The 24000-nt window shown below is 39.4% G+C and overlaps 1 protein-coding gene across 8 annotated transcripts in view; it reads right to left on the bottom strand.

Moving 5' to 3' along the window:
• The window catches only part of EBF3 (EBF transcription factor 3), a 228885-nt gene that overhangs the window by 36298 nt on the left and 168587 nt on the right, over nt 1-24000 (bottom strand). For all 8 annotated transcript variants that reach the window (XR_009763991.1, XM_061635646.1, XM_061635649.1 and 5 more), the window contains one exon: nt 1079-1167. Coding sequence is in view for 7 of the 8 variants with exons in the window: in XM_061635646.1 (XP_061491630.1) it covers nt 1079-1167 (89 nt within the window). In the remaining variant the exon portion in view is untranslated. The remainder of the gene's footprint in view (nt 1-1078; nt 1168-24000) is intronic.

Here is a 24000-nt window from a genome sequence, read left to right as displayed (position 1 = left end):
TACTCCCAGTTCCCCATCCTTCCATGATATGTGGGTGGAAACCTGTTCCAAATGCGTAGTACAGCTAAGATGGATCAGAGTATGCAAGTTACAATATCCAACATATTTTTTTTAAAAAAAACTTGCAGTGTGCTTCCTCTTATTCTAAAATGACTATCTGATATGAATTGCTAGTATGTTCAAAAATTAAAAGAGGAGCCAAATGATATTGCTTACATTCATGCTGAGCATTAAAAGGGTAATGTTTAAAAGGTTTTATTGCGTTAATAAAACTCAGAGGTGGTCAAGACTTGGTCACAGAAGAAGAGCATATAAAATAACCAGTCATGATGATATGGCTGCATTTTTCATTTGTTTTAAAGATTGCCTTGAAAAATCAGAGATTGCAATATTGGGGTGAGAAAAAATATATCAAACAAAAAGGGAAAAATTATAAGCATGACTTATATTTAATGTTTACATCAAAATGAAATTTCTGTGATATGTCATGTGCATAAACAACACAGGAAGCTTTTGTCTTTGTTGAATTTAAATGAAAAGTCCCTCTAGATATTAATATGTGGACTTCATTTGTTAGCCTGCTAAGTCAGGGACTTATAACAAAAGCTTTGTAAACAAAAGATTAAACTGAATCGAGCTTTAGAAAATGAAAGGAAAACAAGAGTCAAATAATCACAGATCAGAGTAGGGCTGCTTAGATTGAAATCACTACAAGCTACTGGAGTGGAAAATGTTTAATTGAACTATTTCATTACGCAGGAAGTTTTATGTCCCTCTTGTAGAATCCAAAATATTTGTTTCAGAAAATCTATTCCATTCTTCTTTTAATAAAACTACCCAACAGATATTGTTATGTATCCTCTTAAAAAACATACATGCACAAAGTTGTTGGAATGACTGGAAATTGAAAGGTGATAAATACAACTATTAGCAGTCGATCTATATATTTTTAGTATATTTCCTTTCTTATACCTCTTGATTTTGATAATGTTCAATAATGTGCAGTGTAGCATGTTTGATATTTGAAATATATGGTGAGAGCAGACAATAAACTGAAACTTGTGGAATCTTTACTAACCTTTGGTAACCGTTCAGGATCACCTGGATGCCGTGGAATGACTTTCTGCAACCTCTGGAAACCATAATCTATTGTTGGTTCATTGAGGGCTGAAATGTATACAAAATGGTATGTCAATCTATCTATTAGTTGTTACAAAACAAATGCAAAGAATGATGTGACATTTCTACCGCCCCACATTTTAAAGGATTATAAGGAACTGATTTCTTGTGACTTGTATCCCTAACTCTATTTTTGTTTTTACACACGCATGCTATTATTATTTCTGCCCATAATTAGGCTGGGGAGTGGGAAGAGTCAAAGGGTTACTCAGTATAGTGCAAAAAAAATGGTTGAAACAGTAACAAAGTTACAGGTCTTGAGGCCATATATAGCAATCACTACAGTCATGATATGATGTCTGCATCATGCACTGCTTTCTATACAGGCTGGGATTTATGGGAAACTGGCAATTATGACATATGTCCAGCTATTGCTAGATTCAGATTTATCCCTGTGGTCCTTTTTTGTCTAGCATATTGCCTGAGCACAAACCAGGCAGAAGGAGCACTTAATCTTGCAAAGCTTTAATAATCTGTGAATGGCTGACTACAAACTGATGTAGAGCACTATCATTCTACAGCTGCAATCCACTAGCCTCACAAAATTGCAGGCCACAAATAGTAATTAATCTTTTTATCCCTCAAATTGTAATTTTGACTATGAACTGTGCTTGGTCATAAATCAGCAGCACATGCTGCTGTGTACAGTGCATGAATCATGAATCTGACTCAGTTAGACTGCACACATTGTGTTTAACAAGCTTTATAAGGAGTCATAGGGCTTTATTATACCTCTGCCTGACTCAAACAAAAACTGAGCCTGGAGGCCTAAGGACTAGAGTTAAGATGAAAATACTTATTAGAGTATATTATTTCTTGATGTAGATATCGTTTTTAACAGAGTAACTCCATGGTACGTGGTGCTACATAAATCAATGGGTTTTCTGAGACTAATAAGAACTGCCTGCATCTATTCATTACTCAGCGTACAATTTAGGCCATCACTCATTAGTCAGCATGTAATTTGATGATTAACACCGAACAGCTCAGCAGATTTGTGAGCACAAGTGATTGCAAAAAAAAAAAAAAGCCCACAACTTGCTAGTGCATGATCACAGTCCAACATTTGGAAAGGTTATTCAAAATAATTGGCTCACATTATTATTAAGTGCTCTAGTTATTTGTGTAAACATGTAATAATACATCTCATAATCAATGCAAGGAGGCTTCCAAGATATGCACTCAATAACACAACAAAAAGTTGAAGACTGCAATATGATTTGACATTCCATCATGCATCCCGGAGACAAAGGTCCACATAGAAATGTGAAGTAAGACATTTTCTTGTTAATAAAGCATTGATCCGATGTATTGATTTTACATGACATGGCTTTTGCTGGGATTTCGCCCTCCTTTTTCTTTGCAAATAGTAAAGCTCTTCAAAATGCCTTGGCGTCTGTGACATGGCAAAATTTCTAACTCTCTGTGATGTAAATTCTATATGTGTAAAACCACTTCATAATCAGACCATTAATCATCAGAAGCTGTCAGCATTGACTTTGGGGACAATTTGTCATGTCTTTGCCTGGGCCTATACTAGTGTGTCAGGCAGAAGCCTAGTGTGTTGGGACAGATGAGCCTCTTGTATAGCCTCACAAAATGACGTGCTCAAATAAAGGATTAAATAAATATTACTTTTCCTGATTAGAGAACAAAAAAGATGGCACTCTGTGCATTTGTAACATGTCAAGGATTCTTCTGTTTTCCACCTAATCACTATGACTGTTTGACTTAATGAATCTGGTATGATAAAAGGTGATCAGAAAAGATAGATGGCCAACTGCTATTGATTTCATGCAGATGTAACTGACAGGTGATAGAAGCTTTAATGCAAGCTTTCAGAAGCTTTATGACTTATAACTATACATTTCCATACAAGTGACGACACCTCCCAATGTTTCATTTCAATTTATATTATCAACCATAAAACCAAAAGTATTTGAAGTCATATAGCTAGGACTGCACTTCACTCAGCTTCAGCTAAATCTGTACTAATAATGCACTTATAAAACCTGAAGTGCACAGAAGAACATTGTTCTGCTTAATGTTCTAATTAATACATTATGGCTTCATAATGTCTGGAATTCTACTTCTTTCATCTTATAAACAGATGCATTGCAGACTCCATGATCCACCCATAATGCTGGATATAGCAAAACTACTGTACAAATATGTTTGTGTGTAGGAATTAGAAAAGATTGCTTCACTCTTTAAATTATGGGAGAAGTGACATGTATTCAAAATACTTTGAGGTTTCTAATAATTGGGTGGTGGGTTATTCAATTTGCCTCTGTGCCTCAAAGAGCAGCTGGCAATATGCAGAACAGATTGACTAATAACAGGCTAAATCCACCTTGACTCCTATCCCACTCTTGTTTGAACTTGCAGCAGTTCTGGCCTGCAGCCCTCAGTGAATGGAGAACAGTGCCTGAAAACATACACACACACACACATTTTATCATCCTGCTGTTTGACAAAATGAGAAGTAGAAAAGACTTCACTGGCAGAATCTACAACTGGAAGAGAAAACATAAGAACCTTCGCACACATCTAATAAATCCTTGGTGTGTCGAGTTTACTAGCTAAGAGTCCAGAAGAGCCAGGGCAAGGCATTGGCACGTCCCAGTCACAGAGCACTGAGCCAGGCCAATCAATACCACTTTCCTGTTTTAGAACTGGGTAATTATGAGGTGGAGAGATTGCCTGACCTTTCACCTGCACTGCATTACTTTGCTGATATTAAGATAAATTGCCTGATTTTGGGTAAACATATGCTGCAATTCAAACTGTCAGCACTGGTTTGCTCAGGGATAATTTGTATTGATCTCCCAGCTTCTTCCCAATTTTGCTTACTGACCTCGTGGATAATTAGAGAAGGAGCCTTGGTAAGCTAAAGTCAGGGATGAAGAAGAAATATGAAGAGGAATAAAGCAAATTTGTGTAATGTTAATATTGGTGGTTCTCTATTCTAACTCCTTTACATCTGTCAACAACCTGATAGCTGAAAATTAATGTACTTGGCCATTAGGTAATTTATTCTAAGAAATTATCTAGCACCATGCCTTCTCTATCAACATAAGTCAATGTGCTAAATTTAAACATTGTTTCAAAGACAAAAAAAAATGTAAACACTTGAATTTGTGCAAAATGGAAGAAAAACGTTTCCAGATGTTACTAATTCACAATTTTCATTGTAGATTTGCTGGGTATGTATCTCTATCTAGATATGTATTAGAATAAATCCAAAAAGTAATTAGTACCAGTAATTTGTCCTGAATTCAAATTTTACTAAAATAGACTGTTGGGTATAAAAGAGATGAATGTATGTGCAAAATTATATCATTTAAGATATGTCAGATTATAAGCCTGTTGTATCAAAAGTCATAAAACAAGTCTCCCTTGTGAAATATCTCTTTATTAACCATGCCATAAGATATTAACATTCCTCATTTAGTGGAGGGCCTTTTATCTGTTTCAAATACATTATTCGTCCTTTTAGAGATAAACTGTATTAATATCCATTTGAGTAGGCTACCGCGGCCTAATGCATAGTAATTTTTGTTGGAGAGCTTTTATTTTAGAATAAGAAAATTACACAGCAATAAAAACTGAATGAATAAGAAGCTAGAATAGCAGGGAATCACATTCCATGCCAAATGAGGCAAGCAATCAGACAACCTCGGAAAGGACCAGATATCCGGTTATCATATGCAGGCAAATATCCAGCATGGGTCATACAAATAGGGTCTGACATGACCAAATACACTCAATGATTCCTCCATGCAGAAATAGCCTACAGCTCAAGAAGAAGACATATTTAAATACATATGAGTGCACTGGAGTTAATCTTGTTACTTTACATGCATTAAAATAACAGAAGAAACATTCTAAATATTTAAGTCATTCCAGTGTACTGAGGGATTAATCATACCACAATTTATAAAATTTTAACGGTCTGTGATGTCAATTCAACTTGGGATTGCTGAAGCTAATGTGGCAGCAGAAAATGGTATCAAACTCTCAGCTTGCAGCTGTGACCAAAAATCTCGAATCTGCCTGCTACAATTAGAAACGTACACATGGGCAAGATTCAGTAGAATTTTCTTTCTTGTGACACGCAAAGTTTTAGTTTTCATTTTGATGGCTTAACCTTCTTTGTCATCTGTTTCTGCCTCAAGGTCTATATTAATATCTAATATCCAAAAATGTATATAAGTATTTTATTAGACTTCAATGCTATCTACATTAAGGAATATGTGTAATTAAATTAATATAATGACATATATAAATGCATTATACACCCCAAAATGCAAATGTCTTCCAGTGATGTGTAATCAGTTTGAAATTATTTAGTACAGTACACCATGATTTGGCCCAAGAGGGGCTAAACTATAATAAAGTCTCAAAGTTGTTCAATTATTCACATTTTCATATCTAAAAAGAAATAGTAATCAACTGTCAGAAAATCATACAGGGCATACTTCTTTCTAATTACTGGAATAAGCTTTGTAGATACATTGTAGGACCAGCTGCAGACTTATCTGACAAAAAGAAACTTAACAAGCTAAACTACTATTTTTCTGGGTGATTTTTTAAATAGTTACACTCTTTTCAATTTCACTACTCTCATCATTTAATGTGCCTAGGCCTTAGGCCTCTCCCCTTCTGCACTGAAAGCATGTCATGGTTAAGACTGATAGAGAAAGATCAAGGCAAGATCTTTTGTGATAGCAACATCTTGACTGGTACAATACGACTGAAATTGTAGGACATGAAAACCAGCATAATAACCACGTTACATTTTAAGTAATTTTGCAAAATCCAAAAGCTTGTTTTTTAGAGTAGTATTATTAAACATGTAAAAGGTGACAGTAGCTGATGCTAAAATAAGCATCTTTATAACTGACAATCCACTCTTCTGGTAAGTTAAGAAGAAGTCAAGGCTGGTAATAATGAGTTCACATTTTGTTTTAGAAACTGAGTACAATAATAAAAACAGGAAGACATTCATTTGGTTAATTCCAGCTGCTGGTTTTAGCTTTTAAATGAGTTTCAGTTTCATTTCAATAATTATCATCTTCCTGTTACTTCCCAATCGTGCATTTGTCATAATGCAGTAATTTTCTAGCTACAAACAGATCCTCATAATGAGGCAGTTTTTCACATTAGCAGCATAACTACATAATAAGAACATCTGCAGTTCCTTTTCCAAAGAACAAGAAAGAGCTTCAGTTAAACCATGGGGGATTGTTAAATAAGATATACTATATTTTACTAACAGGGAACCCATGCCCTGCTTTAACAGACTGCAAGCCTTCAATGTGCCTGAATGAACACAGGTTGTAATGTGTAAAAATTAAATAAAGTAAAATTAAATTGCTCAATACAGAGACATTCCTCTAGAGGGTGTTAGTGATTTCAGTGACAAAGTGCTATTTGCTGACAAGTAGTTTACACATTAACCAGCTGAATCCGAGGGGGGAAAATGCCAATAGCAATTATATCACCTTGAGGTTATTAAATGTCCTACTGATAAGTAACTAGGTGAACTTGACCAGGTGATAAAGACTGCTGTGAGCAAATGATTGTGCAGTGAAGAATGTCTCTTAGTCCTGCTGTTTCTCCAGATAGCTTTTCTTTCAAAAATGACTGTATACAAAGTTGCATTAAAAATGTGTGGTCACAGAAGGCAAAATTGATATTTAACTCCCTGCTGAATACTTCATCCCTATCAGAACACCTTCATCATCTCACCTCAAAAACATTATACAAAGTCTGCAAATGCCTGTTTTTTTCGCTTTTAAAATGATGCTAAGTTCACCACTTTATCATCAACTGTCTCTACCAAGTGCATTTCATCTATAAGAAATTCAGATGCCTGGGAAATTAAAATTTCAAAGATCTGCTGCAAAAAAAAAATCAATGGGTAGAGATCAATGCTCATAGAAATTTCATGAACTTTGAACTGATATGGGCATGATGATGAGAAGTGGTTGGAATTTCAGGCTGCTGATTGTTCCTCACACAGATGAAAAGCAGCCTACAGGGTTGAGAGAAGGTATATATTTTAGAAGGGTTTTCATTTTAGTATTTTGTCAGACAAAAAATAATTTTTAGTCTATTGCAGTAACAAGCACAAATAATAAAAAGCCTAACCTTTCTGATGTGACTCCTAGTACCATCACTTCTTAAGAGCACCTAATGCTTTGCACATTAACGCAGCAAAGAAATGAAATCTGTTCCCTTTGCAGCCGATTGCAGGTGCAAATTAATATTGTAAAATGAAGATCAATACATGGACAGGGCAAAATCAATAGTGGCTAAATTATTGCTGCATTTTCCTCCTCATTCAAGATGAGTTGTGTTTTCCTCTCAAAGTCAATACTTTGCAGCTTTTCTCATTAATTTCTCAATAAATTTGGCAATGAATTTCAATCACAGAACTCGGCTGGGTGAACCAAGCTTTGTGGGATGCATAGGAAACACAAAGGCATGGAGGGGTTGAACACATCATTCATCAGAAGGAGCTCTTGCTTGTTGAAGCAGGACTAATATCCCTGGACTGCTAAGGACAACCTATATACTGTAGGTCTATCTTTTCCTACTACAAAACTAGAACTATTTCAGTTGCAATCTAGCAGAGATTTAAACATACTTAAGCCCTCTATAACCCAGCCTTGAGCATGTCTAACTCTGTGCTGAATTGGAGTCTTTGTCTTCCTCACTGGTTGCTTGAAAAGCACTGGTCACTCAATCATATTATCAAGAGGACAGTCCCCACTTCCAGAATAGTACCACTTCCTGGTCAGAAATCAGGATTGTCATTTGACCCCAACAGGGGGAAACAGCCCTGATTTCTCCAGACTGGCCCTGTCTGTTAGGCAGGGAGTAAGGCCTGTGAAGTTCTGTCAGGCTTTTTTCATCTCTGGATTTTTTTTCCCCTTTGAATTTTTGCTAAATTTTCATTTCTTTCCCCTAATTCCTGACACTTAGACAAAAAGAGAAGGGAGGCTTCTGTGAATAGGGAGCCTAGGCAAGATACATATTGAGTTGTCTGTCTTCAGGCAAATCCCCTCTCAATCCACCTTCACCATCCCACTCATGGATGGGAGTTGAAGAATTGGTACAGAGGCACCAGCGTGTTCCTTTTCTCCTCCCAAAAGGAGAGGTGACTGTTGTAGCTAAACCATGCTGAGTGAGAAACTAAGCCAACAGCCTGCTCCTCCAGGCTAGGGCACTCCAGGCAATACACATATCCTTTTGGCAGCATATTTTAGCTCTCTCTGCCTCCCACCCCCACACACTTGTATGGGAGGTACAGGATGGGAAGATCTGACACTGAGCAGCAAGGATTGCTTACTTCCTCCTCCTCTCAGCGGGTGAGGAAACAGTGGCTGCCCAGCTAGACACCAGCATCTTCTTCCTGTACATCATAATCTAATAAATAAATTGTGATTTGTTCATACCCAGCCTTTCTACAAAAATATGCAAGGCGACTGAGAAAATAACTCCAGGCACAGTGTATCTGCAAAACTAGTGGGTGCTAATTTTCAATCTCAGGATTAGCCCAGAGTGAACCATGTGGCTTTGCATCAGGGCCAGAAGACCATGGAATAATTGGCTATTCCAAGGAGCCCTAAACATTCTTCCCCATTATTTCCAAGTTTATCTGGGCAGCATGCAAAGCCTAAGTTTCTGGAGTCAGGAGAGTAGGTAAAAGAAATTACCTGTCAGAATGGTTAAGGGGACAGTCCTGGCTGAAATCGCTAAACTATAGGAGAATCTTTAAGGTGAGAAATCACTCTCCAGAGACCACAGAAAGTGGGCCCACAAGACAGAGGGACACTGCAAATCCTAGTCAAGGTGCCACAGCCATTCCCAATGTGATTCCAGTTGCAAGCACGAGACCCTAGTATTCTTACTCCTCAAGCTCAAATTCTAGCTCTTTCCCCAGTATCTCAGAAATTGGCATTGGGACTAGGAAAAAGGGGAAAAGGCAAACCAATCCTCCAAAAATAACCTAGTGAAGCCTCCCCTCTCTGTATGTGACCCCAGACCCACACAGGAAGAGATTATGGGCTGTATCCTATTCCTACTGATTTCACACATGGCAAGCTGCTTCAGAGCATGGGTAGACAACATGGTGCATTCCAGATGTTGTAGACTACAATTCCCATCAGCCCCAGTCAGCATGGCCAATGATCAAGGCTGATGGAAGTTGGTTCACAGCATCTGGGGGACATCAGGTTCTTCACCTTAGCCTCAGAGAGATTCACTTGGGGGGGGAGAAATCTTAGAAGAGAAATTTATTTATTTATTTATTTATTTATTAAACTTATATACCGCCCGACTAGCAATAGCTCTCTGGGCGGTTAACATAAAATACAATAAAATTACAGAATCTGATACAACAAGCATATAAAAACTACACAATCTAAAACCAAGTTACAAACATTTAACTAAGATTAAAATGCCTCAGAGAAGAGAAAGGTTTTAACTTGGCGCTGAAAAGATGATAGTGTCGGTGCCAAGCGTACCTCCTCGGGGAGACTGTTCCACAATTCGGGGGCCGCCACTGAGAAAGCCCTAGATCTCGTCACCACCCTCCGGCCTCCCTATGCGTCGGGACCCGGAGGAGGGCCTTCGTAGTAGACCACAGTGTATGAGCCAGTTCGTATCGGGAGAGGCGTTCCGACAGATATCGTGGTCCCGCGCCGTATAAGGCTTTATAGGTTAACACCAACACTTTGAATCTGGCCTGGAAGCGTATTGGAAGCCAGTGCAGGTGAGCCAGCACAGGTGTTATATGCTCAGACCGCTTAGTTCTTGTTAGCAGTCTGGCCGCCGCATTTTGCACTAGCTGTAGCTTCCAAACCGTCTTCAAAGGTAGCCCTATGTAAAGCGCGTTGCAGTAGTCCAAACGCGAGGTTACCAGAGCATGTACTACTGATGTAAGGTCCTCCTTACTCAGGTAGGGACGTAGCTGGGCTACCAACCGAAGTTGGTAGAACGCATTCCATGCCACCGAGGCTACATGAGCCTCAAGTGACAGGGAAGAGTCTAAAACGACTTCCAGACTACAAACCTGTTCCTTTAGGGGGAGTGTAACCCCGTCCAGGACAGGGTATATATCCACCATCTGATTGGAGAAACCATCCACCAACAGCATCTCAGTCTTGTCAGGATTGAGTCTCAGTTTGTTAGTTCTCATCCAGTCCATTGTCGCGGCCAGGCAACGGTTCAGCACATCGACCGCCTCACCTGAAGAAGATGAAAAGGAGAAGTAGAGCTGCGTGTCATCAGCGTACTGATGACAACGCACTCCAAAACTCCTGATGACCGTACCCAACGGCTTCATATAGATGTTAAAGAGCATGGAAGACAAAACCGAACCCTGCGGAACCCCACATTGGAGAACCCACGGTGTCGAGCAATGTTCCCCAAGCACTACCTTTTGGAGACGGCCCGCAAAGTAGGAGTGGAACCACTGCAAAGCAGTGCCTCCAACTCCCAACTCCGCAAACCTCTCCAGAAGGATACCATGGTCGATGGTATCAAAAGCTGCTGAGAGATCAAGGAGAATCAACAGAGTTACACTCCCTCTGTCTCTCTCCCGACATAGGTCATCAAACAGGGCGACCAAGGCTGTCTCAGTGCCAAAACCAGGCCTGAAGCCCAATTGAAATGGATCTAGATAATCGGTTTCATCCAAAAGCGTCTGGAGCTGGTCGGCAACCACTCGTTCCAAGATCTTGCCCAGGAATGGAACGTTCGCTACTGGTCTGTAGCTGCTGAAATCTTCTGGGTCCAAGGAAGGTTTTTTCAGGAGTGGTCTCTCAGCTGCCTCTTTCAGACAGCCGGGGACCACTCCCTCTCGCAAGGAGGCATTTATCACTTCCTTGGCCCAGCCAACGTTCCCTCCTTGCTAGTTTTTATTAGCCAAGAGGGGCAAGGATCTAGTACCGAAGTGGTTGCACGTACCTGTCCAAGCACGTTGTCCATGAAAGATTGGAATGTTCGCTTCAAGTACTTTCCAAAACTGGCCAAAGCTGTTCAAACTCTATAATTCACTCTAAAGCCATAACCAAGAGATGACACTGCAGCTCAAGGGGCCTATACCATTTTCCCACAAGCAAAAATCAATCACTTATGGTACCTTACCCAGACTTCAATAGGTGTGGTCCAGTTCTGCCAGGGAGAGGAGCAGTAAATAAGGTATCTTTCAAAAACTATACCACATGAAATACATCATAGAGAGTTTCAAAGTTCCACAGGAAGACACCCCCATTGCTCCATGAACTTCATCAGTGGTCAGTCCAGCAGATGAGGGCTCCTTTAACTATGTATGTAACAAAAAGACAAAGCCCTAAGACAGAGTCCTAAGGCTTCCTTAGTCACAGTGAGAGTCTGCATAACATTCTCTGTTTGCAAGGGTGAAGGACCTATGGTCAGTCTCTGCAGACCCTAATCTTTTCAAGAGCTTGAGGGACATACTGAGGAAGACTTCCCTCTGTATGGCCTTGATGACAGAGTCCTCTATGGATACTATTCATTTGAATGATAGGACATTAGTCTCCAATGTAGTGGTCCAATCAGTCCTGTTGCACAAGCTCATCCTTTTCAGAGTCCAAATTCTTCAGAGTATCACTAGATGTGGTGCTGGTGGAGACAAAGGACAGAAAAGAAAAGAGCCTTGTCTATTGTCAAGAAGATGCGGAAGAAAGCCAAGCAAACATATCCCATTTGTTTCTCCACACCTTGGCTGAAGAGATTCAAGAAAGGTAGAATGCAACCAAATCTACAGGAAAGGGAACTTCTGTACACCAGCCTCCAAAGGTCAGAAACCTATTACAGAGCAATAAGATCCAGGCAAGATACCAGTCCAGACTCCCACCCAAGCCAGATAGCATGATGCTTTTAGAACTTTGCAATAGATGGCAAATGTCCACAACACATGCCTGGATGCTGGAGACAATGTCCAAGGAGTACAGCCCAGGGCTAGACAATGTCCAAGGGGTATACCCTGGGGCTAGCTACTGACCCCATGTCTATTAGCCCTCTAAGTAAATGGCAGAGTGATGGATGAGGGGGGAAAAGAATCAAAATCTCAAAAAGGTGCGGGAATATATTGAAAACTTTATTGTCGGATATAAAAAGCTCAACATATTTCAGCCAGCACTTTCTTTAGCAATAAACAAAACAAAACAAAACAAAAACACTTAGAATACTTCAAAAAGGAATCTGTCTGAGGAATTATTATTTTTAGTGATAAGCTTGTTGACTCTTTTTCTTGCTTATCAGAATGATAGAAGCAGTCCCAAATTTGTAGTGGAGTTTAGGAGTTTGTTCCATTTTTTCACAATCCCGCAAAAACAAAGATTTTGGTCTTAAAACAGTCAAAACCGTGACTTTAAAAATATGTCTAGATCAAGAAATACTCTCTGGATGTCCTGTAGGAGTGGCCACTACTCAAGGCAACTTTGGCTCCATAGAACTAGCTACCATCCATTTAGCCTAGCCATAGAGATTCCTCAGATTTGCATATGGTGCAATGCGCTTACAACAGGATCATTACCTTTTAGTCTTACATCAGCCCCCAGGGTATTCACTAAGGTCCTTTTAGAACTGGTGCTCACTTGAAAATCCATGATTTGTTGTTATACCCATATCTCAATAATCCTGACCAAATAATCTGAGCAGTGAGATGCAAATGTCCACATTTGCCCATTGAGTGTCTTCAGGCTTGGACAAACTCCCTAAATTCACAGCATTTCCTTGCTCATCTGGGAGTAAGATCAACACTGTCCAGAATCAAATATACCTCTTGAAGGCAAGGACACTAGTGCTTTTGATTCTCAAAAGCTGGCAGGCCAGTCTCATGGATCTAGCAGAACTTCTAGAAATGATAGTATCCTGTTAGGACATGGTAGCTTGGCCTCCTCTTCTCACAAAGCCTCTTTGGATGCTTCTACTGCTTTACCAGCAACAGATCTCAGATTTTAGGCTGTATGGGGAATTCTGTATTTGCTCACCCACACATACAGAGGATCTCCAAGGATCTTTGGGCTTTCCCTGTGAAGGGGGTTGGTTGACAGAGAATGACTTGCCCAAGTCCAATTTAAGACTGAGTTGAGGACTTGAATCTTATCTTCCTAGTTTAAATCTCTGCTCATTATATCTCACTTGCTCCAGCTCTTTGAATCCAGCCGCAGACAATATTTTATCATCTTATTATCTGTATTAGTAACATTGACATATTAATTTTTCTTATTACCTACAGTTCTCCATGATAGAAATCAACCACATTAGAATGCAACTGTGGATCATTTCCATGAAAGAGACCCTTATCTTCATAGCCTTATTCAGTCAGACCATTGGTCCATCTAGCTCAGTACTATCTACACTAACTGGCAGTGACTCTCCAGAATTTCAGGCAGGGGTCTTTCCCAGCCTTATCTGGAGATGTTGGAGATTGAACCAGAGACTTTATGCATGCAAACCAGATGTTCTACCACTGAGCTAAAGGCTTTCCCCCTTGCATCTGGAAAGCATGGAGATCAGAGAGATGAAAGTTAATATGTACATTTTCTGTGTGAAGGGAGATTTTTATGGAGGTGCTTTCAAACAAGAAAATATTGGTGCTTATTTTAAATATGCCCTTGTTCAAAGTATGGACAGTTGTCCATCTAAGTACCTATCATCTAGGTAGTAACTTACCAAGTCATATGTCAAAACCATTGAGAAATCCTTTTAAGTAACCTGGTACCAAGGAGGAGCAATGACAATAAGGTAGGAAATTCCCCACTGCCAATCGTTGCTGCTTTGAGCTCCTTGGGGAAAAGGTGCAATATACACACAATAAATACAAATTATATTGTTATATTATTGTTCTGTTGTTCGCTGTTTTGTCATCTGGTGATTCTAGTGATTATAAAAGCAACGGTGGCAAGGGGAACATCTAAATGGCTTGGAATCTGAGGCTAATCTTTTTTTTTTTAAAAGGTATTCATTTATTTAGCTTTTTTAAATAAAACAATCACATCAAAATAATATGAAAACATAAAGTAAAACAAAACCAAATAAAAACCTAACACTCTCTGGTCAAATAATCCAACAGAGCCAACTGAGCAAAATTTATTTATTTATTGAATTTATTAGTTGCCCATCTGGCTGGCTGTCCAGCCACTCTGGGAGACGTACAAAATAGGCATACAATACCTAGACATTAAAAATCTAAAAACAATGAAGATAAAATCTAGCCAACCCCAAAAGCCTGCCTGAAGAGCCAGGTCTTCAAGGCCTGGCGGAAACTCATCATGGAAGGGGCATGGCGGAGATCATTTGGGAGGGAGGTGGGGGCCACAACTGAAAAAGCCCTCTCTCTAGTCCTCACCAGTTTGGCTGTTTTGACTGATGGGATGGAGAGAAGGTCTTTTGAGGCTGATCTTGTTGGGCAGCATAGCTGATGATGCTGGAGGCACTCCTTTAGATAGAGTGGGCCGAAACCGTATAGGGATTTAAAGGTCAAAACCAACACCTTGAATTGGGCCCGGTAAGCAAATAAGGGGCAATATTCGACTAGCGTGTCCAGTCAGCACAAGGATTTCTGTTTGTGCAATGGAACTTCCCCCCCCTCTCCTTCAATTCCCCGCACCCTCCCCAAATCTGCTCTGGAGGGTTGGGGGAACCCCTAGAACAGATTCAGAGTGCACATGAAGGAAGGAGAGGGGGGAAGTTCTGTTGTGCAAGTGGAAATCCTCCATGCGCTTTAGCTTGTACAGAATTCAGCAGTCTGCAGAAGAATATTACACTCCAGAATTTGCACTGGCTTCATATTGCCTTCTGAGAACAAGTCAAGGTCCAGGTTTTATTTATTTATTTATATAGCCATCAATAGTTTAGATCTAGTCAGTTCCCCTACATCACATTGTGATCTCCTGAGATAAACTGTGAGTCCTTTACTTTGTGAAACAATCCAGATAATAAATGATTCCTTGTTGTCATGAGAACAAGGGGTCTCACATGAAAAGTTTTTTTCTCTTGGTTTTCTTAAACTGTGGGACTCCATTTCCATGGAGGCCTGCTAAAGTCTGAGCCTAATGGCCAAATTACAAGTGGCATTAGTCAAATAGTTCCACTTTTAAGTGTAGGGCATTGTTGTTGTTTCACAAATAGACAGCATGAGGGCTATTGTAATGAATGAGATCTTTTCGACAATTCAAATTGTAGGCAAGGGTGGTCCAAACTGGATCGCTTCTACAGCAGGGACATAAGGTTAAAGCCTCCTCCCTCCCTCCACCCCCAAATGATAGCAGTACTAGCTAGTTAGGATAAAACAAAAAACAAAACAAACAACCCTGCACTTAAGGGCAGAGCAATGTGACAAACAAGTGAGCTTCTTTTTGAAGTGATGTAAAGCCTTTTAAAAACCTGGCTGGCTTTTACAGCAGAATAAATTAATGATACTAATGAAAATTCCATTCATAGTAATTCAGCAAATATATTTCTTCTTTCTCCTAATTGTTATAACGATAAAGTTTAAATTGCCATCACTGTGCATTTCAGAACATCAGTCTGTAGCATCAAGCTTTCCCCTCCTCCAACCCACCCCCTAAAACAATGCTCATCTTCTGCCCCAATTTGTTTGTGTTCTTCAGGCTTTCAGTGCAACCACACAACTATTTAAAAGTGGGAATTCCAGAATCTATACGAAAATCTCTGTATTCACCATTGCTAATCACACATACAGGAACGATGCTGAATCCATGATGATGTTGATTAATTAACAGCACATTCCTGTTAGGTGGCACCTTTCAAGTACATTTGACTCTACAATATGTTAAGTCTGGGTCCACTGTAAATACTTTTCTGGTATACTAAGGTTCAACAGATAGATGGAAGGTAAGTGTGGAACCTCACTATCTGAAAACTCCACCACAGTCAGATGGTACATCCCATCACCCCACACTCAGTATGTAACTACTGTTTGCATATTTGCATGGGTTGTAATGTTAGGTTGAAATTATTGCTTTAATCTGCCCTCGGCTTTTAAAATAAGGCAATACCTATTATCTAAATAGACAAAGATATATCTATATAATCTAGCTATGTCAACTGTTGTAGCCATCACAGAATGATGGCCAGTGAGGATGAGATCAGATCACTGAGATGCTAACTCTACACACCAGTGATCAGTGCATGTAGTAAGTGCATTCAAACTTGATGGGTAATGCTTACATAGCTTTAGTAATGACTGCTATCACATACAAACTGAACATTACAACAATCCTCCTATACATGTTAACTCAGAAGGAAGTCTCACTAAGTTCTACAGGCCTTACCAGTAAATGTGTTTAGGATTACATACTTTGTACATATACTCAACATGCACATTATTTTATGTTGATCATCTTTGGAGAGAGGGGGAGTAGTAGTAGGTTACAATGGCTAGATGTAGTTCTGAGACAAATGATTGGTGTTATTGCCAATATTCTAACAGAGCTGCAGTAGTTGGTTCATGGAGAAACCACACACACAGCACTTATTTGTGTGAATGGGGCAAGAATAAGGAAGTCTGCTCTGAATGTATTACTCCCTAGATGGATTGAGCACATTTTCATTTTTCACTGTATAATCTTGCAGCATTTCCAGCTTTTCTCTGAATGTTTCACCATGTATATTAAAAAAGCAACAAATTACTCAGATGTCTATAGCAAAGAAACAGGTTGGAGTTCAGAACCAAAGGAATGTGAACAGACCACAGAATTCTGAATTCCTAGTGGATGATGACACTTAAGACCATTACCTAGAGATGATGCATTGCTAATAAGGTTGCAACAGTTGTGCTTCCTGAGAATTCTAAGATATAAGAAGCGGAAATAGTATCTAAAACTATAAATGTTCATATTGTGCAATACAACTACCATTTAGGGTTGCCAGGTCTCCAGTTTTCACCCAGAGACTCTGGTTTTTGGGGGTCCTCTTGAGGTGAATCACCCCAATCTCCAGACTCTCAGCTTTCATTTAAATAAAATTAAGTTCCTAGGGGGTCTGGTTCAAGAGATATACACCAAAATATCACACACACCCCAACTTCTGTTAGTACCGGCTGCTCTAATCCCAGTCCTTTCAGGTTTTTCACCAATAAGTGAAGTCAGGATTGTGACTGACAAAGGATTTGTTGACCTGCAGGTAATAGCTAAAACCCATTGCAAGTTCTGAAAATAGCTTCCTTTTCCTGCTTGTCTGCACATCAGGAATTCAGTAAATTTATAGCTTTCAGCAGCATCAAGAGTACTTTCTTTGTGCAGATCTAGAACAGAAGATCAGAGCAGGATTTTCATAGGCATGCACAGTAAACCATTTCAGTTATTATTATAGTAGAAGTATACATGCAGGTTTTTTTAATTACTTGCAAAAATAGCGTATTATACATTTTATCTTTCAAATAATTTTTGAACAGAAATTTGAAAAAGTGTACATGCTGCAGCTTATGATGCCATTATAATGTGTTAAACTTTTCTAATTTCTAATTATAAGGAGTCAAACAAGTTTAAATTTTCTTGGGCTGTTTGTCAGATTCATTGCCTGTTTTGAAAATCTTCCCAATATGAAGCTTTAATTCTATAGTCACTTTTCTGGGAGTAAGGCTGCAATGCTGATCCCACATAACTGGGAGTACACCCCATTCAATTCAGTAGAACTTACTTTTGAGCAGGCATGGTTAGGATTGTGCTGTAAATCAATGGGACTTTTGAGTGAAAGCAAAGGATTGTGTTGCAAGTCTTTCTCTTACCCTCCAATCCTTTTTTAAAGCAATTAGGCAGGGCTTACTTAGGTGTCACTGCTTTTATTTGGTAGGAAACTAACACTGATTTTTTTAAAAAATGTTCTGCAGTGACCAACTGGTTTTGACAATAAAGTATTATATGGGGTGTTTGTATTTTTACATCTCCAGTGTCTGTGTATATGGAATATTTCCAACAACTCTATGAGGTAGAGTTGGAAACCAAGGCAGCTCACAACAAGAAATAAATCCATTTAAAATCCAATAACCATAAGACAAGTATAAAGCAGTTGCAAAACAAAAGTTGCATGATTCTGAATTTTTGTTTGAGTGAGTAAAGTTCCTTATCACTTGAAGTCCTGTGCAAGCTTCCCTGTTTGAGTAAGCCCCATTGGGACTTGCTTCTGAGTAAACATGCATAGGATTGCACTATAAATATCTTTACAGGTTTGGAAGATAATAAACATCTTTGACAGGCATGTTTATATAAATATCTCTTCATACTATGTCTCGATATGTATCTGATTTCACACTATGGCTGTACATTATTATTTCCTCTACAGTTTAAGTGTGCCCTTTTTCCTTGGAGTGGTCATGGTCTCCCTCTGTTGTGTTCACCTTGAGGGGCATATTAGGCTAAGAGATCGTGAGTAGCCCATGGTCACCAAAAAAACTTTGTAGCTGATTTTCATTTAAAAAATTAATTAAAATGTTCTATATGCGGGTAGAGTTTATGAAGTAATGCAGATCCACATGACATATTTAAAACACATCCAACTCGCATTCAAAGTGCATGACTTCCCATAAAGAATCCTGGGAAGTGCAGTTTCCCTCTCAACAGTTATAGTTCCTACCACCCTTAACAAACTACAGTTCCTTGATTCTGGGGGGAGGGGATGCATGTGCTTCAAATGTATGTTGGATGTGCTTTAATGCATAGTGTGGATCTGCACTAGGTATGCTATGCATACATTAGTGAATTGAAAAGAACAATTTTAAAAGATACTTTTTTAAACAGGGAAAGGCCTGTAGCTCAGTGGTAGGGCACATGCTTTGCATTCAAAGGTCCAAAATTCAATCTCTGGAAAAGACTATTGCCTGGAATCCTGGAGAGCCAATGCTAGTCCATGTCATCAGTACTGAGCAAGATAGTACCAAATGGCCTGAGTTGGTATAAGCCAGATTCCTTTGTTCCTAAAAGAGGAAACAGACCCAAGGGCCAGAGTCTGAAATTTATTTATGTATTTTACTTACAACATTTACATACCACTTTATTGTAAAAAACCTCAAAGCAGTTTACAGAAGGAATGAAAACAATGAAATTATTGGCAAAAACAGTTAAGGATAGGTATTTAAAAACATTCAAAATAATAAAACCAACAAGGAGTTTAAAACAGATAAAAAGCAGAATAGTTTCTACAGGCCTGGGCAGGCTTACCTATAACAAAACATGCTTATAGCAGGTGCCGAAAAGAGTACAATGAAGACACCTACCTAACGTCAATGGGCAAGGAGTTCCAAAGTGTAGTTGCTGCCACACTAAAGGATTGATTTCTTACAAGAGCAGAACCAGTACGACGTAACATGGAAAGCACACCTTGAACTTGGTCTGGTAGCAAATCAACAACCAGTGCAAATTTCAGAGCACAGGTATTATGTGCTGATAGGGTCTCACTCATGTCAGCAATCATGCCGCAGCATTCTGCACTAACTGCAGCCCCCGGGTCAGGTTGTGCTGCATGGGGATTTCTGTGGCCTTGGCTGACTGGCTGCCAGGTTTTTTAGTTTTGGTTTTTAGTTAGGAAACCTGACTGATTTTGGGATGCTGAGTTTTCTGCCTTATTCATAGGAATCTTGTAGTGCTTGGTATGGTATTGCAATTAGGAAATCATCAGTCTTTTGTTTTTATTTTTCTATGTGCATTTTTTTAACCTCTGACCTCACTCCTTTACATCCATAGAAACAACGATAGTGATTCCATGTGCTCAACTCAACCCCCTTAAACCCACTGATGATGCACCGTGTTGTTTGCATGATGGTTTGTTTCTCGCCCAATAATGGTAAAAGAGAATTCACATACTGGGAAGTGTGGCTTCAATTGCTGTTGTTCCCAATCTACTGCCTATGAAGATAGACCAAACCATGTGTGTTTTCCCTCTGTCAATTATTACTCACTGGAATTGGGTTGGCTGTCAAAGTGAGTTTATAGCAGTCCACAGGGTACGCAGGAAAGAGCTCCCTCTTTTAGCTAAGATTTCTATCTTAATTTCCAATCAGAGAAATTGTTTTGTTTGAGTGGTATGCTCCAAGCAACTGTGGTTGATGCTTAACATGTCATGCTTAATGACGTCACTTGGGCCCGCTCCCATAACATCACTAGGGCCCACCCCTGAAATCTCAGAGTTTGGGATGTTTCTAACCTGGCAATCCTACTACCATTTGATATGTATGCTAATGTAAGGGAGCATGGCATTTATATGACAGAATATTTTCTAACATAATTTGTAATTTTACTAACATAAAAGTATTTTACTAACACGATACGGAAACAATATATTCTATTTTTAGCATTAAATAGTCCAAGGTCCTTCACTAATTGAGATATATTTTAATAATGCAAACCATAGTTGTGCTTGTCTGCCTTCATATTTGTAGCCTTATTTGGTTCTTACTATTCCCATGAGCACTACAGTAAAATAGAGATTCTACCTTTTGTTGTTGTTATGTGCCTTCAAGTTGATTACGACTTATGGCGATCCTATGAATCAGCAACCTCCAAGAGCATCTGTCATGAACCACCCTGCTCAGATCTTGTAAGTTCAGGTCTGTGGCTTCCTTGATGGAATCAATCCATCTCTTGTTTGGCCTTCCTCTTTTTCTACTCACTGCTGTTTTTCCCAGCATTATTGTCTTTTCTAGTGAATCATGTCTTCTCATGATTTGTCCAAAGTATGATAACCTCAGTTTTATCATTTTATCTTCTAGTGACAGTTCTGGTTTAATTTGTTCTAACACCCTGTTATTTGACTTTTTCGCAGTCCATGGTATGCGCAAAGCTCTCCTCCAGCACCACATTTCAAATGAGTTTATTTTTCTCTTATCTGCCTTTTTCACTGTCCAACTTTCACATCCATACATAGAGATTGGGAATAGCATGGTCTGAATGATCCTGACTTTGGTGTTCAGTGATACATCATTGCATTTGAGGACCTTTTCTAGTTCTCTTATAGCTGCCCTCCCCAGTCCTAGCCTTCTTCTGATTTCTTGACTATTGTCTCCATTTTGGTTAATGACTGTGCCGAGGTATTGATAATCCTTGACAAGTTCAATGTCCTCATTGTCAACTGTAAAGTTACATAAATCTTCTGTTGTCATTACTTTAGTCTTTTTGACATTCAGCTGTAGTCCTGCTTTTGTGCTTTCCTCTAACTTTCATCAGCATTCATTTCAAATCATTACTGGTTTCTACTAAGAGTATGGTATCGTCTGCATATCTTAAATTATTGATGTTTCTCCCTCCAATTTTCACACCTCCTTCATCTTGGTCCAATCCCGCTTTCTGTATGATACGTTCTGCGTACAGATTAAACAAATAGGGTGATAAAATACATCCCTGTCTCACACCCTTTCCGATGGGGAACCAATCGGTTTCTCCATATTCTGTCCTTACAGTAGCCTCTTGTCTGAATTTCAACTGATCCTTGTGTGGATGCACCATGAAACCAGAATATTTCTTCTTCTGTGGATTGCAACTGTAGTCCTTGAAATATTTTGAGTCCCATTCTGCCCTCAGCTGAAGTAGCACAATGATAATGCCACAAATTGTCATCATTAGGTGCCCTAATATAGCAAAGACAATGCATGTATGGAAGCAGATTTCCATATGTACATTCTATGATTAATTGAGAATAATGGGAGCAAATAGGTGCTGAATGTACAGTTCGCATGACTTGATTGCACCACTAAGCACTTCAAGCAGCACGTACTGTTCTTACTGCATGCTGGAACCATGCATTGAACTCCAATTAGATAGTCAGTGCTGTTTGGAGGTAGGGAAACTGAATTCAGATCCTCCTTCCACTGAAATGTGTTTCAACAATGTGAACAGTATATAAGTGCCTGCAGATAGAGACCACTGCTGCATGCATTTGGACTGAAGTTTTCAGGATAAAATAGTTTAAATTCATTACATGGAGAAATTTCAAGCAAATTTCTTAGAAACAAAGCTCTGTGGTATAGGTAAAGGGTAGGGAACCTTTTTCAGCGCAAGAGCCACATTCCCTCATTGGCAGCCTTCCAGGGGCTGCGTAATACTGTGGGCAGAGGCAAAAAGTGGGCAGAGCAACTCTTGTCTTTGTACAATAGCCCACAGTCAAGCCATATGCAATTCAAACATTTCTACACACATATTTCTTCATTGAGGCAAGTAAGAATCATCGTCATAGTTCAAGGACACATTCCAGCCAGGCGAAAGCACTCAAGAAGGAGATGGAGCAGGGCCAGTAAGGGGTGTGGCCTGGGAAGGGATGTGGCTTGGAAAGAGTACCAAGCACCAGAAAGAGAGGCCTGGAGGAACGCATTTGGCTCCTGAGGTCCCACACCCATGGTCTAGGAAATGAGCTGAAGTGGGCTCTTTAGCTTGGTGGTCTAACTTTTGTAATGGATCAACACAGTAACTCTACAGCCAAGACAGATGAGAGGTTGCAAAAGTAGGTTTGAGGCAGTTTTTGAGCTCTAGGCTGGTCCATTATTACAGATTACTTCTTTTCTCTCACACAAGCTATTGGGGCTCCTGCCAAATTACATAGAACAAGATAAACAGATCCAAATCAGCAAAACTTGTGTTCTTGTTGTTATTCTAGCCCCTACCTCATTGTGCCTCCAAGTGTTTCTCTCTCTTTTTGTCTTATATAAGTGAAGTACTGTAATTGACTTCTATAAGAAAGTGCTGCACACACCTTGTAATGATTTAAAGGTTTTGATTATTTAAAAATGAATGTATGAGACATCTGGAAGTAAAACTAAGTTTTTTATTTGAAGGGATTTTCTTTCTTTTTTTCCAATGTATGCCACATGAGGTCAAATAGATAAGATATTATATCTGGAAAAACTCATCTGTGTCTCTCACTGTGCTTTTGAGATTTATTGCTGTTATATTCTCTCATTTGAAGAAGGCCCTATTACTAAACATTTGGTAACAGGATGAGCATTGGTTTATGCAACTGTAGGTCACTAGTGAATGGCTTGTAGGATGCAACAGGAAACTACTTAGCTCAACCGTTCTCTTCTGCAGCATTCCCAGTGAACTGTTTAGGTGACATTGACTTTTAGACATTCTGATCTGTAGCAAGGCCCAGTCTGTGAGTCAAACTATATGTGATGCCTATTTGCATCTTAACAGGTTTTTTTTAAAGCAAATTGCATCAGTGGGAGAGGCGGTTAAAAATTAAACAAGCAAGCATACACATTACTCAAGCACCTCTTAATTGTTTTAAGGTAAGAATAAGCTACAGACAAACCCGCTTTCCCTCATAAGGGATAATGGAGAAAAGTGAATTACTTACCCCACAAAAAGCCCCTGGACATATTTGTATGTAATTTAGCAGGCTTAATCTACTCTGGAGGGGTTCCTATGCCTATAAATTTCTTCCACTTTGACCAAATGGGGGGAAAGTTATAGCTGTGTTTAGATTCCCCGTTATAGTGTATGGCAAGGATGGGGAACCTCAGGCCAAGGGGCCAAATGTGGCCCTCCAGACCCTCACTAGCCCTGCTTTGCACCCAGAGTGTTTTTGTCTGGATGGAATATGTCTTCACTCTGATAATGCCTCTATCCTGTCCACATGGGAGGTAGAGAGGAGAGAAAGAGAGAGAGACTATATAAACTACCCTACTATACAAAGGTAAAATTTACATTAATTGTTCCCACCCACGTTTGCTCTGGCCCTGCCTACCACTGGCATCCACTGGCATGGGGCCCTTGAAAGGTTGTCCAGAACATAATGCAGTCCTCAGACTGAAAAAGGTTCCTTAAC

Source organism: Rhineura floridana, chromosome 7, assembly GCF_030035675.1.
Source record: "Rhineura floridana isolate rRhiFlo1 chromosome 7, rRhiFlo1.hap2, whole genome shotgun sequence".
Taxonomy (NCBI): Eukaryota; Metazoa; Chordata; class Lepidosauria; order Squamata; family Rhineuridae; genus Rhineura; species Rhineura floridana.
Note: the sequence above shows the minus strand (reverse complement) of the source record. Positions and strands in the feature narration are given on the sequence as shown.